Below are 18,555 nucleotides of genomic sequence, written 5' to 3'. Positions count from 1 at the left end.
CAAATTGTGGTACATATTTCAGCCTACAAATCAAGGAACATCTTTAATCACCCACAGAGCATGCCAGGAGAGCCACAGAACCCTTGATAAACAGCTCTTGTGGCATCAGGTGGAGTAAGTACTCCCTCATTTCTCTCCTGAGGGACTCATGACATAAAAATGTATTTCTCCCTCTTCCTGCAAAATATTTCTCAAGTGATTACAGTGGCAGAGGAAATTGCGACTATGAGCAGTGCCCTACAGAAGAGAAATGTGGGATGTGCAGTCAACAGAGAGGCATGGTGGCAGAGGTTACCACTTCCACGTCCTGGCCTGCATCCATATCATAAAATTCTCCCTTCAGGCTAAGAACGTTTCTATTGATGTAGTGGGGCACGGGCAATTTATTGCAGTCCTGGGTTGTTTCTTAGCTGATTTTCAGCAACATTACAATGGTAAGGCCCATCTTTTGGGTTCTTGGTCGCCACTAACTGTCTTTCCTTTCCTATGCATTTGAGGTACCTCAAGAAGGTAGAGTTGCCAATTGCCTTCTCTCTGCACTTGTCTGGGAGAAATTTCTTCCAGAATGTCTTTTATTTTTTTTTATTTTTTTTTTCCCCTCTTCTTCCAAACCCCCCTTACTGTTGAGAATCAATCTGAGGTGTCTGTTTTTATACCTGTTGTGGGAATTCACTTGCAAGGACTTCTCCCTACTGCCTGCCATTTCCATTTAGGCTTTCTTCCATGCATCTGGTATTCTTTTTGTCTCCTAGCTATATAGACGAGCAAACAATATTTATGTGCTTCTGGCAGCATTTTAATTTCTCTTTGGAAGAAAACCATTAGTCAGGAGTTTGTGAAGTCAGGAAGACACTAGTATTGCCTTGTACTGGGAATTCTACAACACATGACTGAATATATAGGGTTTTCATCATGGCTGAAGTTTAATTTACAGCTTTTGGTTTGCTACCAAATCTCATGCCTTAGTATTATTAGGATAGAGCTAGAAATCAGTAATGACTCTTTATATTACCTGAGGTCTTAAAAGCATCATAAGACAGTTTTACTTGAAGAATCTTGTGATTAATAGAGGGAATAAGCCAGAAACCATTTGCAGACATTTTCATGTCACAAGCAGATCTGAAAATTATTTTCAACCTATTCATTATTGAATTTATTTCACTGTTTGAAAAATATTTCCGTAATATAAAGAGCTACACTTTAAAATTGTGAAGTTTTCTCCTGTTTAAAAGCTTTTGTGTGGCTGCAATGGCAGTCATAACTACATTATTTGCAGGTATTGCAGAGTGCACTTGGTGGGTTTTCAGTGTATCCTGATGGATGGAAGAACCACACCAAGCCTGTGATATTTTGTGAACTCAGTATCAAGCTATATTCATCAGACATGTCAGAATCTGAAGCATGCACCTAATGTCCATAAACTATCTCCTGCTATAGCACTGGGCTCTGATAAACTCGAATAGGATGTGGATGTGAAACAACAGCAGAAGAGAGGTAGGGTTTAGTTTCTCAGGACCATAACTAGATCTGATTGCATTTTATAGACAGGAGTTCTGGTTTTAGAGAGTGTAGTACTTACAGCAGTCTTGAACAATTAATTGTCATTTGGGCTTGTCAAAGCTTAATTGACTTTTCTTCTCACAGATATCCAGATTTCTAGAAAGCAGAAATGACCATGACTGCCAACAAGAATGCCAATGTCAACAGCAGAGCTGGAGGGAGTAAAGTGCCTCAGGACACTCTGGATAGGTAAGTGAACTGCAGGCTGTGTAGACTCTGAGAAAGGTTTGTTTGGAACAAAGTTTTTTTCAAAGACAAGCAAACACTATTCTGACAGCTTTGTTGGGCTGGGAGAAGGTTTTGGTAGGAAGTGGAGGGATTGAGGTATAAGAGAAGATCTGTTTCTGGCATATTTGTTGAGCTGCTGCTGCTCGCTGGTGATGAAAACAATTGCAAGGAAGGACCTGTGTTAAAGGCATCATGCAGGCCCCAGGAGGCTTGGGCTAAATTTCTGGATTGTATGACTACATGCTTTTCTCCATTGCCAGTCACCAGTTTGTATTTTGTATCAGTTTCTGTCACATTTGCTCTATTTAATCTGTACTGATAGACAGTGTGGGAAGAGATTGACTCCCATTGCAGGTCTGGCAGCAAGTGTGAAAGGGCTGAAGGTAAAATATGGGGACCTTTTTTTTTTTTTTTTTTTTTTTTCTCTTATTTGTGCTCCTCTCTGCAGCATTAAGTCATCTACAGAGGAAGTAGATCAACTGTATTATTCACACCTAGGGGAAAGCAAGTGGCCCATCCCATTATCATATGGCGTTTTTCCCCAAACTCAGTACTGTAGCCAAGGACACCTTAAGTCCCTAAACCTGGCAACCTTGAGGGTATCAGTCTGCTTAAGACTAGACCAGAAAAGACAGTGGATTTGCAGAAGGCTGTGATGTGATTGCACACAGTTAAATACAGATACCTTTCACTCATGAATTAGTAATATGACATGGCAAAGAGTGTAAAGTCAGTTGATGCTCCCTTGTCCTTTATTTTACAATGATGAAAGACAGTGTTTTGAGGACAAGAAGTTTCCTTTAGGCAGCTCTGCTTTGCAATATTGCTCTGGGATGCAAGCAAACAACTCATATGCAGTCAACAAGTTCATGTATCCTTGTCAGAAGGAGTCTTGTTCTCGGCCACAGCCTTTACAAAATAATGCTGACTTGTTCAGCTTGTGGCCTTCACAGAGGACAAGCCCACCAGCTCCTCTTGGTCTGGGACTGACAGTTACAAAACTCTTCCTTTTATCTGCAGTCCCACTATGACAGCCTTGGTATGCTTTGACTAGGAAAGTTTAAACAGCCATCTCATTAAAGAACCTGTGTGAATTAACCATTTGGACACAGGAGTAAAGCGCTAGAGTGAGTGTGCCACCTGAGCAAAGTGAGCAGAAAGCAGAACACACGATTCAGCGTCTTTCTTCAAAAGCACAAAATGTTGATGTGCACCTTTGTCCCTGCTGTAGCACTTTATGCAGCTCTCCAGGGGATTCCTGCACAGGTATAACATCCTATTCTGTTCTGAAACTCTGTTCAGACATAATGTCTGCCTCATTTCTGTTTGCCTAAGGAAGTTCAAAACTTTGTAAGGCGTTAAGTAGGCTTCAGTAAAACAGGTTTGCATCCAGAATGAATGTGGTAGAGGGGAAAAGCAATAAAGGTCTCATTTATCTATTGGACACTTCGGGAGGGAAGTGTGAGTTGTACCAGTGTAAATGAAATGCTCCAATCACCTTGGCTAGGCACAGCTGCAGCAGTTCCAGCCCGATTCCAGTGACGGTGGCACACCTGGCAAGCTGCACCAAGGTTAAACCCAGCTGCCAGGAGTACTGTGTGTGCATAGGAGGGGTGTGCTAGGAGAGCTTTGCAGTTTCAAATAAATTAGGAAAGACTGTGATTCAGGTGAGTAGACCGCACAGTTACGGATTGATTTACTCACTTGAAAATGAAATGTCGGAGGCAAAATTTCCCCATCTTGGCAGCTGTCAGGTAGAATAACCAGCATAGATGGAGAAGTTTGGCGAGAGAGATCAAAGAGAGTTGGCTTTGATCTTAGCAGGGAGCTGCAGGTCAACTTGAAAGTGACGTCAAATCCTGGCTCGGTTTGGCACACTCACTATTGTATTCTTAACTTTTCCAACCACAAACAATAAATATGTATATACATGTGTGTATATATATATTTAAATTAAATTCGGAGAATTTCAGGATGGAAGCAATGGAATGGATTTTCTTTAACAGCTTTTTGTTTTTTTTTTTTTTGTTTTGTTTTTAAAGGAAAATCTCTTTTTCATGGCACATCCCTGTTTTGTGTTTAAACACTCTGGCTTTGCTCGCAGTTTTGGTCAACATTACATATTGTATGCACATATGGCTGTCTTTATGTTGTTTTCTGTGTCTACCCACCCATTTCTCTTTCAGCTCTCTCACACCTTCCCTCTTGTCTGCACATAGTATTGAATTACAACAGGTCCAGGCAATTTTCCTGAGCTGGATGAAATGGCATTATCCTGATTACCAAGGGACAGGTTGACCTACAAAGTAGAGGTGAATTAATAATCACCTTAATTAATAATTTGCCTTAGGCAGAACCCTCGCCTTGGTGCAGTCTCTGATGGTGACCTCCTTTGTGGCGTTGTCACACACCCTTTCAGGGTCTAAACCTTTCATTAGGTTGATTTACCTTTGCCTTTAGTCCAGGTACTATTCTTCTTTCACTTTTAAATTATGCAGCTGACTAAAGAAATAGATGAGCTGCATCCATCCTAGCGTCTCTTGATAGTCATGTTATACAACAGTAGCTGTGGTAAAGCTCAGCAGAAATGGGCTTGGTATCCTCGTACAGTTCCCAGTTTGTTAGTTTGTGTACTTGGTATCTCAGTTCAAAACTGTAAAAAACATAGAATAACAAGGGGGTGGGGAAAAGAAGGGGTGGCTAGAGGAATTTCTAGAGGCATATAAGTATGTGGATATTAAAACCAGATCCCTAATGATATCTGGCATTCACATGTCATTAATCATCCTTCCAGCAGTGCAGACAGGTCAGTGCTGGGAACTTGGATCTGGACTTGAGTAAACCTTGGACCTGCTCGTCTATTTTTATCTTTTCCATTCTTAATAGCTTAGAAAGTACCGTAGGATACTAAGTTATTGGATAATAGCTGTCAAATAAACTGTCTTTCCTTATCATCACCATCTGTTTTGATTAGAATTTATCAGAAAAAAAAAAAGGTTTTATAAGTACAAGCATGGACCTGAAGCTGAGGAAAATCTTTGAGTTTCATGACAAGTGAGGAGATGAATAGGTTGTCATGCACCGGTTCTCCATCCATTATTTTGCCTTATACGATCTTCTTCACCTGTCTTTGTGAAACCTGTAAGAAGATATTTGAGTCAGCCGTGGGGATTCTTCATTTTAGTCAGACTGTAAATCAGTGGAGTAAGTGCTGGTATAATAAAAGTTAAAGGCTTGCAGGATTTATTGCAAACACATTCAAAGATCCACTTAAACTGCACAGTCATTGTCTCCCTTTAGTACAGGATTTGACTAGAGATTTGGAACACTGCAAATGTGCTTTCTGTATAATTTCTGGAGGTAGAATTTCAGTAAGGGCCGATACTGGCATAACACAGGTGTATTTGTCCCCTGGTGGCTAAGGCATCTTTTTAGTGTTATTTTCTTGCCAGTCCTAGTTTTGGTGCAGTGTGTTGCTGCGAGATGCAAGCTGTGTTACAGCGGTTGCCATCTCGTTGAAGTTATGGGATGTCTTCACTGGGAAGCAAGAGTAGATTGACTGGTGACCTTCACATCGGAGAGGAGGGGAAGAAGTGGTAATAGAGGACTTTGAAGTAACGGGTGGAACAGAGATGGTGAAGGGAAAAAATCTTTTTCAATTTAAAAATTAATAGGCATTAAATAAACCAGAAAGAGTCCGGTTGAAAAGAAGGTCCTTCCGTGCAGCACGTCTTTTATCAATGAAGCTGACTGCTGCAGGAGGTCGTGGTTACACGAATTCATGGAAGAAAACTACCAAAGTCTTTTATCCACAGCAGCAAAATCTGCGAGGCAACAAGTCTTTAGCGTTAGGCTGGCTGAGTAGCACTGCAGCTCATCTTATCCTTACTTCCTTCTCCAGGCACCTGATAATGGTCTTGGCAGTAACAGAGCCAGGACTAGGGATGCTCTTTGGCCCAGCCTAGTGGGAACATTCTAATGTCATCTGGAACAAAAGTCCTTTATATGAAGCAAATACCAGAGCATTTGTGAAACAATTGTTAAACTTACCGAATGAGACTACAACTGTAGCTCTGAGTGAACTCCAAAGACGCAGCTTTAATCCTTCCTTATGAGTCACTGATGTGAAAGGCAAGGAGCACGAGGTTCGGAAAGCACCTTATGTGTAGCTGAAAGTGACTTAGCAATTCTGACAAGAAGCAGCTCTGTGAAATCTTATTACCTCTTCGATGGGAGACAAAGGAGCTCATAGTGTGCAACTGGTGCGTGACTGTTTTGCACCAGATGTCTTCTTTGACTGTACCATACTTAAGAGGATCCCTACAACTCTGAGGAAACCTTAAAAGAACAAAAGCCAAAGAAAAGGCATAACGGTGTTTGTATCTCCCTACGATGGCTTGATTTTCTTAACAAATAATTCAATATTTGTCTGGAGTTGACTTTGTGATCTATGCAGAATTTTTATTTGAATTCATAAATTCATTCATAAAGTGTTTGTCCTGATCTTGTGGTTGCTCCAGTGCAAAGTTAAATGTAGAAATGGCACCACCAGCTCTATTGGCTTAAAAGCCACACCAGTACTATATGGTATTGAAACAGGCCTACACTTATGTTTATAAGTTCATGCTCTGCTCAGCAAAATATAGGTTTCAAACTTGTAGTCTGTTTAGTCTAACAGGAAAAAAAGAGAAAAAAAATCTTAACAAAACTAACTGGAAATAGAAACACTGTGTTCCTGCTAGATGGTGTTTCCCCGATACAAGCTGGGTCTGAATGAGAAACAGAATAAATATTAAGATGCATTTTTACTTTGGAAAGGTTTTTTTTTTTTTTTTTTTTTTTTGAATAAATTATTGTGGTGATTTTAGTAGTGTATATATAAAAGACTGCCATAATCAGCTTGAACAAACATCTTTTTAGTTGAATGTCACTGGCCTTGATTTGGGAATATGGCCAAAGCAGAAGCCAGTCTTTGTTCCAGTTGTGTGAAAGGACTGTGTGGCTATTAGTCTGGGACAGCTACGTCACTATAATCAGGTTCGTTTCAGCACGAGTTGGATTTGTGATGTGGGCTGCTGTCTCTCCACCCAACCTGCACAGGAGCAGTGTGATTCTTGCTGAATTGGAGAATCCTCTCCAGCTGGGCAATTGTGATTTAATGACCTGATAAAGTGCAGGTGCTGATGTCCGCGGGTCACAGAGCAAGGCATCTGACATTTGTACTAGCACAGGATTACATCTGCAAATTGCTGTGAGCACAAAGTTGCAAGTTCTTAGTCTTAAAACATTCATAGAAGTCCCCCTTTCTAAATACTTTTTGTTGGATCTTTGAATCTAATTACTCTTGTGTGAGTAAAACCGAAATCTGGCCTGATGCTGATACACAAAGCTTTATTTTCAGTTCATTCTGTCTGCTTTAGTTTCCTGATATCTTTGAAGCGGTGACTTCTGTGCACAATAGCAATCAGATTTCCAGTCGGGTATCTTTGATCTCTGAGTTGCATCTCTCTGCCTGGAAAGAGCAGGAAATAACTGAGCTGGATAGCCACAAACCTCTAAGTATAGGCTTTGGTTTTTATCTCCCAGCAGTGTGTGAGGCCATTTCAGCTGTCACCAACGATTTGTCAGCTCCGTTCGTCTAATGCACGCTGAGATTTGCTTGTACTGGCTTTGCGGCTCAGACCTTCTTCAGAATTTAATTTAATGGGTTTTAATTAGAATTGGTGGGAGCTGGCTTATCTCCAGTGAAGGCGATGGAGATACACCATGTAACCCAAATGACTACCCAGACTAATACATCTCCAGAGGTAGCTACAGAGCCTTTCTGCTTAATTGTTTCTAGTTCTTTAAATTATCACACAAAATGATGCCTTGTATTTCCCAACCAAGTGATCCCACGGGGTAAAGTTATGCCCAAGTTTGTCATGAATCCGAGATTATTTGCTGCTCTTATAGGTAAAATCACTGTCTGAAATGCAGGGGGAAGGCTCCTCAGGCTGATGCCCCCCCCCGGACACAGCACATACCTGGTGCTTGCTTCTTGCTTTGGGCTGTCACAGGTGATTCAGTCCTAGTCGAGCCAAATTCACCCAGTTTTACAGCAATTTTTTTTTTCCTAAGTAAAATAAATTTTTATACATATTAATAAACCCAACAGAGATTCTTTGTTTCTTTTGAAGAAGGAATTATGTGGCTGTGGCCTGGGCAGAAGATTAAGAAATATTTTGCCTTAGGAACTCAGACCTTGAAAGTTCTTAAATAAAAAGAATTGGACATGTGTCTGGCATTAGGTTTAGCTGCTGCTGACACTTGAATGTGGGTGTCAGTTGTTCACTCCGCTGGCTTGTCTCGGGAGTGCTTATTCTCTTTCTTTCCATGGTAATTTTTTTCATTTTGAAGGTGAGCTCATATCAGGAGAAAAACCTGTCTGTACAGGGAGAAGTGTCGTCGTAGTAGAGGCAATGCCAATGCAGTAGACACTGCCCATGTTTCTTGTCAGGACGTTTACCCAGCTGCAAACCAGCCTGCCTGTACTGCCAAAAGACAAGAGCCTGGCTCTGGACACAAGAGATGTAGTCTCCATACGGTGACTGAGAGTGTGGATGGAGGTAACTGTGGCCACCACGACAGAGCCCTGATCTTACCACAGGAAAAATATTATTATAAACAGTAAGGTAAACGAAGTGTGTTTTTTAGTATTTATCTTTTTTACACGTGAATATCAATTTAGAACTTAGGATATTTCTTACGTGTCTTGAGTTTTCTGCGTGGAGAGCGCTGTGAAGAAAACAGTAACTTGAAAATCAAAGGATTGCATCTTCAGCTCCCGGGCATGCCACAGGAACTTTGTGTTCAGCCATCCTAGAATGGTGCAAACATTACTTTTTCCTCTCTATTTTTTTTTTTCTCCATAACATATTTATGTAGTGAGTTCTTCAAAGTGTGAGACTCTCTGCGTTGTTCCAAAACAACAAGGCTTTGGTCTTATTTGCAACTCCTGTGTGTACAATTTTCTCAATGCTTACTGTGTGATTGCCATTGTCTTAGCATAATTATGATAACGTATTCTCACATCTCCTTTTCTTTTGTTTACCAAGCATGTGTGTGGTGTTGCCTGAGTGATAGAAAAACTGCTTCTTTCCCTTTCATGTAAAAAAAAATGTATGGGTGAAAGGCTCTCTCTACCTGGGCATCCTCTACCAAGTTCATCAAATGGTTTAAAGGAGTCTCCGTAAAACATTAGCCATGGATATTATGTTCACCTGAACAACTCCTTGTACTTGGATAACATTTCTGGGCAGATGATGTGCACATCCCTGCCTAACAGAAAGTTTAGCGGGATGTCTGGATGCCATTGCAGTTTGAGTTACAGTGATGTGGTGTGGGAAAATATGCTGGTGGATTTGCTGCTGCCTCAAGTCAGCACTGCCATGTTCACCAAAACTCCACCCGTGTGGACTGTGTTAGAGCATCAAAGGGCCAGGGGTGTGAGTGCAGCTGTGTGCTCCTGGGGAGTCCTGGCAGGGCCAGGATCTTGTCTCTGCCACTGTGCATGGCTTGCGGCAACAAGGTGCTGAGGTGCCTCCTCCTGCCAGTTGGAAATACTGGTGGGAATCTTGTAAGCTCTTGAATTTGTGAAACACAACCCATAGAAAGCATTTATTTTTGCTTTAAAAGGGAGACAAGTTTTAATAACTTTGCTAGAGAGCTTGAGAATGGGATGAATCACTATTTCTTCAAATTCTGCTAAGAGTAAGCAATATATTAAATTATTGGAGATGCAATGATAAGCCACTTTTTTTTCTTCTTTTATTTTTCTTTTTGCCATTGAGGTTTAGAAAACAACACAAATCAGCTTCAGTCAAGCAACTGGGGAAACTGAATGACTGATGTGAAATCCATTCGCAAGTATTTTACTCCTTTAAAGCAGAAACAGCTGGAGCTGTGCAGTTCACAAATCTTCATAAAGTCGGTTCCCGGCAGCACAAAGCTACCTCTGGTTCAGAGAAGAATACAAAGCTGTTATTTACCCAGTGAGGTTGGAGGTGCGTTTGAGAGAGAGCTTGGGCAGCTCAGCCCTGAACTGGGCCATGGGAGACGGGAGGATGCTTGCTGTTATCAGGAACAGAGACATCGGCAGTGGGAACACGTCAGAGCACTGATTAAAATGACCCTGGAATTGGGCAAAGCTTGAATACAGGCTTTGACTTCGTTGTTGCTCATCATCTCTGTCAGGAGCGTTGGTGGAGTGCTGATTTGTGATGCTCTGAGACGTGTAATGTGCCCCCTTCCTTGTCCTGTTCAGAAGCGACCTCAGGGAGGTGGATCAGAGTATGTATGTTTGAAATCTCTTTAGCAGGGTTGCAGGAATATTCTTGCAACCAACCACAGTGGTCTACAGATGTGAGAGAAGAGTAGTTCGTGAGTGGTTTGTAACAGCTTCGAATAAGATCAAGAGACAGGACTGAAAAAATGGACCTACTTTTGGACACTTTTTTCAGGCTTCCTCAGTTTGTGGCAGAAGCTGAAGATGGGGCGTTTTGCCACAGCAATTCTGCGGCTGGCTATTTTGTTTCATTTTAATTTTAGATGTCAGTTCAAGGAAGAAGAATTATGTGCTTGAAGTGCACTTGTCAGTCAAGCAGTTCACTTTTTTCCAGTTGGAAATTCTGTTAATGTATCTCTCCTATATGCATAGGGGGGGAAAAAAACAAAAAGAAAAACAAAAAACAAAACAAACAACAAAACAAAACAGTTTTTGAGGGGAAAAGTGAGGGAAAAATGAGACTGCATTTTCTTTCATGCAGCTTCAGATCGAGTTTGCTTTGTTACTAGGTAAAGGCAGCACGAACATGGCCTGGCTAACTAATTCCCAGTGCAATTTAATTCTCATGGCACTTTTAATGCTTTGTTCTTTTCTATGTGGAAATCATATGTCATCATTAAAAATACTTTTTCCTATTATCAAGGTTAATGTTTTCTAAAAACACTGGAAAATAATTGAAAAATGAAAGGAAACAAGTCTTTTAAAAAGCAGAGGTTTGTAATTGGCAGGTTAGGCTGAAAGCATGTTTAATGCAACTGTGTTCTGCTACAGTAAAAAAACTACTTAGTCTAACACTGCAGTCCTTATTTATTTAATCATGGATTGTTTCTGTTTTTACATTAGTGTACACAGTAATACAAAGGCTTGAACTAACCTGTTACATAATTTTATTTTATTTTTTTTTCAGGAAATTTTTAGAATGGCGTGGTTTTGAAAACTTTTCTCATGTTTTTCTAGTGCTTTTACTGCACTGAAATGTAGTAAGTAAAGCAGTAAGCAAGATATATGCTAAAGCACTTAAGGGAGTCCCTATCAGTGCAGCATCAGAAAATCAGATCAGGAGTCTTATGTGAATTTGTTTTTTTTGGGGCGATGTACGCGGGCAGGCAGGCAGGCAGGCTTCTTTGCTGGGTCTGTGTGCGTGTGGTTGGGTGCAGCTGATACAGCTTCTAAGATTTTGTTAGCGATCAGCAGCCTCAGGTTGAAGAATGAGATGTAAACCGGCGGTACCTGCAACTTCAGAACCAAAACCAAATCAAAGCCACAGAAGTTTCCCAAGCTGTAGGCAATAAGGAGGAAACATTTGGCTTTCCAGATTTCTCTCACACCTGTCCCTTCAAAAGCAGCATGTCAGATTGCAGAGAAAGGCTTTGCTAGTGCTAGTCTCGTTAACCATTAATACCAGTTTCCTCCCTTTAAGTACACAAAGGGACAGAGATTTGACAAATGTCCTCAGCCCATGTGTCATTCGCTGCCTGAGAAGCGAAGCAGCGAGCTTTCAGGAAGTGCAGAGGACAGAGCAGGTTACAAGGACTGGACGTGGAATTCCTTCCTTTCCTTTCCGCACCTTTCCCAGAGGGAAGAGCTTCTGAGTAAGTCTGGAAGCCGAGTGCTGGAGTGATTGCAGTGATGGGCAGCCGTGTGCTTGCCAGAGCTGTGAGCAGAGGCAGCAAGCTAAAGCAGAAGCGAAGGAGAGTGGAATGCTGTCGCAGTGGATTCCTTGGTGATCTTTGTTAGTTTTGCAGTTTGATGGGCTTTCTACTCACAGGCAGGAGCTCAACAGCAGCTCTCAGCTCACTAAAGACTGATACAAAGAGTTTTATTTTTGAAGTTTGAAGCTCTGGCTCTTGGTGGAGCTAAAACTTGATTTTGCTCCGCATCTCTTCCCCTCCTTCTCTACCTCTCTCGGGCTCTCAGACAGAATATTATTTCTCTGCCTGGCTAAATGCATATTTCTTGTCTTGCCTAATGAGGATCCTTTGATCCTTTTTTTTTTTTTTTTTTCTCCTTAATAGTTAAAGGTGATTTTTAAGTTATGTACCTACACCTTCTGCCAGTGTTAAATGTAGTGCTGCTGGGGCACTTCTATGTTTTGTGTTGGTTATATATATATTTTGTATATTTTATATTTATATATTTTGTGTTGGTTATATATATATATATATATATATAATTTATATATATTTTTTTTTCCCCACTGAATAAATAGGAGAACTCAGGCAACACAGGATTGCAGACTAAAGCCCGTGGCTCACTGTGTCATGTAACTTATGGTCAGAACCTGGACTTCAGTTTGTTGCTCCAAATATTCAATTCCTGAGCTGAGAGCCCATGTGCAGTCTTTAAGAGAGCGGTAATTTTTGCTATGAGCTTATAAACATTTAGTTGTTTTTTCTTGCTGCCTTCGTACATGCAGCTTCATTTGGTATTGCTTCCTTTGCTCTGTATCATTCCAGTTTTCTTGCTGCTTTGCCTGATGCTATCACCATGTCTTTCCTGTAGGAACATGAGGGTTTTTTTAGGCTCTGTCCCAAAAGGAAAGGATGAGAGAGAGAAAAAGTGTGTACTTGGTTTTAGTCACTCTAATGCATTGTGTATTAAGTACCCTTGCAGTTCTTTATTACTGTGCAGCATTCCTGTTGCATGGCAGTGGTAGCAAACCATTTTCATCCTCAGGGCTATAGGATATGCAAATTCCCATATAAGATATGAGAAGTAAAATTATATCGGCCGGCTCCTTATAAAAGCTAATAGGCCAACAGAAGAGCGTAAAACTAAATCCACAGTTTTATAAGAAGCCCAGGCCTTGTGAGAATGAAATATTTATAAGGGAAATACAAATCCCCCGGATATTATCCCAATTCCAAATTTAGGCTTCAGATCCCACAGCTCTCGTAGGTGTGGTGATGAAACGTGGTCTGGGAGGCTCTTTTTTTCCCTTTTCCCTTTTTTTCCCTTTTCCCTTTTTTCCCTTCTCCCTTTTTTCCCCTTCTCCCTTTTTTCCCCTTCTCCCTTTTTTCCCCTTCTCCCTTTTTTTCCCTTCTCCCTTTTTTCTCCTCTCTCTTTTCGTGTGTTTGTGTCTGCCAACAAATTGGAGAATAAATAGACCAAAAATTGACTTGAAACTTTTTTTTTTGGTAAGTGAATTTGCTGCAGGTCAATGCTTTAAATCTTCCTATAGTAATGAGTTTGACATCAGTTTGCATCTTTAGCAATTTATCTTTGCAAACTCTTGATCTGTGCTGATGCGAGCCAGAAGAAAACTGAACCCCAATTCCTAAATATTTGTGAATTCAAGCAATTAAATGAAAGAGGGCCATCACTGAAGCTGAGAGAAAATTCTCTCCTAAAGGCAAGAGAAGTATTCTATGATTACTCAATCCACACAAATCTCCACGCACTGTAGCATGTACCAAGGGTCATGTTTGTCTGTCATAGCTGGAATTTATTTTGCATTCCATGGGGTCAGAGCCACCGAAGAAAATTATGATGATAAGAAAGGCCAGGGCTGTAAAGCTTCAAGCTTCCTCTGAACAGGAGGCACACTAGTTACCCAGCTGGCACGTACAAGCTAAACTCTCAGTATATAATTTGCTATTTCGCCTATGTTCCTTCGTTCATCGTCTGCAGCATCTGTAAAATGTGGTGCTTGGCAGTGGTGGTGCGGCTTGTATGCGATTACACGAGAAGCCAGCTCATGGTGTGTACGTCACAGCGCGTCAGTCTGAGCTGTGACAAGCAGTGGCACCTTCTGACATGCTCTTTGTACCTTCTGTCTGACGGCAGTCCTGCAGCTGGCCCGTGCTGCAGCTCTGCCCTCACTGTGCTGGGGAACGGGACTGTAATCAGGTTTCTTCTCAGCATATGAGGCGCTGCATTGCAACTTCAGCTTGTCTTTCTGGGAAGTTCAGAGAGGAAAGTAATAATTCCCTTTATTATGGCGGAAAAATAGTCAAAGGTTAGGCACACAGACCTTTGGAGCACTAGGAAGGTGGAAATCCAGCCTTTGAAGGCACAAAGGAAAGAGGGTAAAATTTATAAAGCTAAGCTGAAGCTGGAGAACCAGGCTGCATTTCTCTAGTCTGATTATTGTGAGAGCAATATAGGAACAAACAGCAAGCTGCTACACTGCTTCATTGCTATAAAGGAAACAGTAGAAAGTGCCCTTGTGAAGACAAATATGCTTTCTCAATCATGTAATCAGGAGCCTGCTGATTATATGCCGTTGTTTCAGCTTCGTGCTTACACAGGAAGAGTTTGCACAAAGTGGAACTGAGTTGCTGCAGTTGTCTTGATGAACCAATGGCACCCAGCTATTGCAGATACGAGACCCCACAGAGGTCTGGGTACTCCTTAGGTGAAGTTTAAAAACAGAATTGCTCCTTCTTTTCCCCTGCCTTACATTAAAGGGGAACTGCCTTCACCGCACAGGGCCTTCAAGTGGAGGGCAGCCTGACAAGGTGGGTTCAGACAGACTGCACTCAGGGCTGATGCTGAGGTTGTTCTGCATTCAGGGAGGGAATGCAGGAGGCTCTCTTGTGCTGCATTTATTTGTTTTAATTTTATTTTGTTGGTATTTTATTTCATATGCGGTGCAGTAACTCCAGAAGCTTTGAATCACTTCGGTGTTATCCTGTTGTGACATATCGTATTTTCTTACTGGGTCCAGATGTCTCAGGCCTCAAACTTTCTGCATTGTGATATTAATAGTTGAAATGATGGCAGAAATTAGGAATGTCTGTTTCATAACAGACATATGGATAATGGCTTTTGGTTTTATAACCTGTTTTTGTAGGAAGCTTTCTCACTGTGTTAAACTAGTTTATGAGAACAGAAAACTGGCAAATCTATAGAGAAGGGCCTTGCTGGACATTGACAGCACTTCAAGACTCAGATCTCTGCTCCTTGGGGCAATGAATTGCCTTAACCTATAGATCACATAGCTAGCAAAGAGGGATGTAGCACCTGCTGACCGACACCTTACATGATATCAACAGCAGTAGAAACTGGGGACCAGAAGTAAGCTGGTGGGTCTGGAAGGACAGGGCATCATTGTGCTACTGGTAGAGAAGCAAACAATTGATTTGGTTTGTTCTGAAAGCAACTTGTCTTAGTGAGTGAGATTGAGAATAGTTCTTAAAGACAGGATGGAGTCCTCAACTGCCTTCCTTTTATTCTGCCTCCACTAGATATTTATTCATAGATCTATTTAATGAGGTTCTTTGTGACCTAGAATTTAATTTGTAAGTAAAGCAGAGAAAGCAGGCTTGGCTATAGTGTGCAGCCAGGGCTCGTGACTTTCTGGCTTACAATTCAGTTCTTTTCCCTTTGGGTGTAGAATATTTCAGTAAAGTATACAATGATCTCGTGAAGTTTTCTGGCTTGAGAGAGCAGAAAAGGTGTGAACCTATTTTACAACAACTTCTCCAAACCAGAGTTCCAGAATTAGAGGTCGCCGAACCAGAACTGCCTCAGTGATGTTAAAAAATAAACATCACAATTCATAAAAGTCATTTTCAATCTTTCCCAAACTGTGTGCATGTAAGCATGGAAGACTTGCAGAGCTCTGACAGAATTAGTTCCAAAGCGTTCAAATGTTTTGAGATTCCCAGGCAGATAAAGCACGTTGAAAAAGTTTGAACACTTGTATTAAAGAAAAAGTTTTGAAGACTGGTGGTTCTTAAAGAGACAAAGAGGAACTCATGTGTTCTGCCTGATTTAAGAACGTGCTGTCGTTTGCCGTGTTGCTGCTCTCAGTCCAACAAAAAAACCCAAGATCATTAAGCAGGTGAGACTAGATCACTCTGAACAGCCTCCACGACATAAAAAGCAGTAAAAGTGGAGACAACAGTGGAAATATTTGTTGCAAAAACTGTTGTTCAGAACATGCTGGGGGAAAATAGTAAATACGAAGGAAGCCTCCATTGTCAACTTTGATTTGTATTTATTATTTTGAGAAAATGAGGGACAGTGGAATGAAACCAGTGCACTGTGCCTCAGTAGAAAAGAAAGAATAGCTGTCTCTGATATTTTAGTTCTTGCTTTTTTTTTTTTTTTTTTTTTCTGTGTGCAGTCAGCTTCTGATCATTGTGATGGAAGGCACAATGCAGGCTCGTGAATCTTCTGTGCCTGATTGCTGGTGTTTGGGGCAGTCACTTGTATATGAATGGGGAGGGGTGAAAGCCTTAAAAACGGCAGTGACTAAATTCTGCATTTGCCTTTTAACAGTGTGGAAGACTGTCATAAATATAGATCAGCAGGGAATCTAGCCCTCTCAGTCTACATAATTTCACAATTTCCTTCTTCAGCCTTAGAAATTTCTTGGCAAAGGCACGTATCTGCTGTCCATTGATTGATCACATTGTGTCTTATGGTCATTTGTCAGTCGGATTTTCTTGCCATCTTTGCTTTACAAATCCAGTCTAATTCAAGTATTTAGGACCTGACTCATAAGCTTTGATGCATTTGCTCTTTTTTTCGTTTTGTACATTTGTGGAGAAGAGTTGCCACTTCAAATTTCTGTGCACTTCTTTATAGCTCTGAATCATAAAAAATTCGGAGCTTTGAAGGGGTCTAGCTGTAGGACAGCACTCCCTCTCTAACATGGCCCACCATCACTCTTGTGATTAAAGAACACACAGAAATTAAAGTACCTAAAAATAGCACACAGCACTTGATCTTGTTTGTTTGACAGTCCTATTATTTTGTAATTAGTTCTGATATGGTTTCAATTTTTTATTTAAATGGCAAGTATCAAAATTCCTGGAAAAAACATCAGAAGCACAGAGAAGTATGTGGTGTTTCTATTTTCATTCTGACTTTAATCATTTCTTGATCTTCATCCACTTTGACTGACTTTGTTGCTTCGTTCTATCTAAATGCTGGGACTTTTCCACCACTAGCACATGCTCATGAAAGTGAACTGTTTCAAATGGTCTTGTTACGCAAATTCACCTTTTAGTTTTGAAAATAAATTCTGTTTCATTTTTGTCAAAATCCCAAAGTCAACAATAAGGAGAGGAAATGATCTGTCATACAGGGTTTGGGGGATTTTGAGCTATGCTCCAGGTGAGAGCTTCAAAAATAATAAAGGGTCTGGTGGAAGAGCAGCTATTGTGTTGCCACTACCATCACTTTCCTTTCCAAGCCAGAGGCAAGATGCCACAAGTTTAGTTTCTTGCTTAATTACCAGGTTAAATCAGCTCAGACCCACCTTTTACTGCTATGTGCCTAGCATGGAGTGTAGAAAGTTCACCTCCTTTACTCACAGTAAGCTTTATTTAGATTTAAAATAATTAAATATCAGCTGTAGTTATCTACTTGAGGTATGTAGACAATTACAGTAGACTGTACACTAAAGTCCAGAATATATTGTAATAGGTTTACTGTCAAACAAAAGTGGATCTGTTTAGATGCAGTAGACCAGGAGGTCCCTTTTGTTTGGTTGTACTGTTCCCACAGCCCCCAGTTACAAGGAGTAGCAATAATACTAATTCTGAAGTCCCTTTCTACTCCCAGTACGATTAATACAAGGAATGATTGGATTTATCATTAATGTAGCATACAAAGAAATTGCACAAACCTAGATGATCATTTAGTTTTGAAAAAAATTCTTTTGAAAAGAATGTCAAAACTTGAGCTATCATCTCTACATGGGTTCGACTTGGCTTGTCTTGGCTAATCAACAAAGCCATCTCATGCCACACATTTTGGTGATGGTTGTACACATAACCCTCGTGCTCACCACACAGTATCCCAGTTAAACCAGTCTGAGTGCCTGAATCTGCCCCCTGAGCCTTTGCTGTTTCTGCCCTCCAGTAATGCCTTTCCAAGTGCTTGACAGCAATCAACCTCACTACTCATCTGTATCCACTGGCAGGGATGTAGGCAGAGGTGATAAAATAAAAGGAAGTAGCACAGTGTCACATGCAAATGATGTTGAAACTTTGCTTCTCTGTCTAATGGCTTTGCCTCATAACTCATCTCAAAATGCAACCAAACCACTGACTCACAGCGTTTGCAGCTGAAAGTAGATTTCTCGTTGCTCTTCTGAGGAAAGCATAGAGGAAATTATTCTGTCTTTGTACAGAGAGGAAGAAGGAATTCTTTGCAAAGTGTTGTCCCTCAACATTGCTTTGAAGGTTGTGATGGTTTTTTAGCCTTTGAATTACTCTTCTGCTTTACACCTAAAGAGGTACGACTGGAATCTTTTTGATCTGCAGTAGTTCTTTCAATTCTTAGTTGTGTCAAAGTAGGGATAATTGCCACGAGCTTTCACAAACGTGTTTCTGAAATAAGAGTGCTTTTCTGTTTGTTTGCTCAATGATTTCCTGGCAACAGTTCCCTTAGAGCAGAGTGAGAGTGTATCAGCTACAGAGAGCCATTGGTACTGAACCTTTTCAAAATGGCTTTTTTTTTTTTTTTTTTTTTTTTTGTGTGTG

The 18,555-nt window shown here is 40.8% G+C and overlaps 1 protein-coding gene across 6 annotated transcripts in view; it reads left to right on the top strand.

Moving 5' to 3' along the window:
- The window catches only part of DENND2B (DENN domain containing 2B), a 150,232-nt gene that overhangs the window by 66,126 nt on the left and 65,551 nt on the right, over positions 1-18,555 (top strand). For all 6 annotated transcript variants that reach the window (XM_068685254.1, XM_068685258.1, XM_068685255.1 and 3 more), the window contains one exon: positions 1,645-1,749. In XM_068685254.1, the coding sequence (XP_068541355.1) occupies positions 1,670-1,749 (80 nt within the window). In that variant the 5' untranslated portion in view covers positions 1,645-1,669. The remainder of the gene's footprint in view (positions 1-1,644; positions 1,750-18,555) is intronic.

The sequence above is a fragment of the Anas acuta genome, chromosome 5 (assembly GCF_963932015.1).
Source record: "Anas acuta chromosome 5, bAnaAcu1.1, whole genome shotgun sequence".
Lineage (NCBI taxonomy): Eukaryota > Metazoa > Chordata > Aves > Anseriformes > Anatidae > Anas > Anas acuta.
The sequence above is the reverse complement of the archived record's forward strand: the minus strand, read 5'-3'. Positions and strand labels throughout refer to the sequence as shown.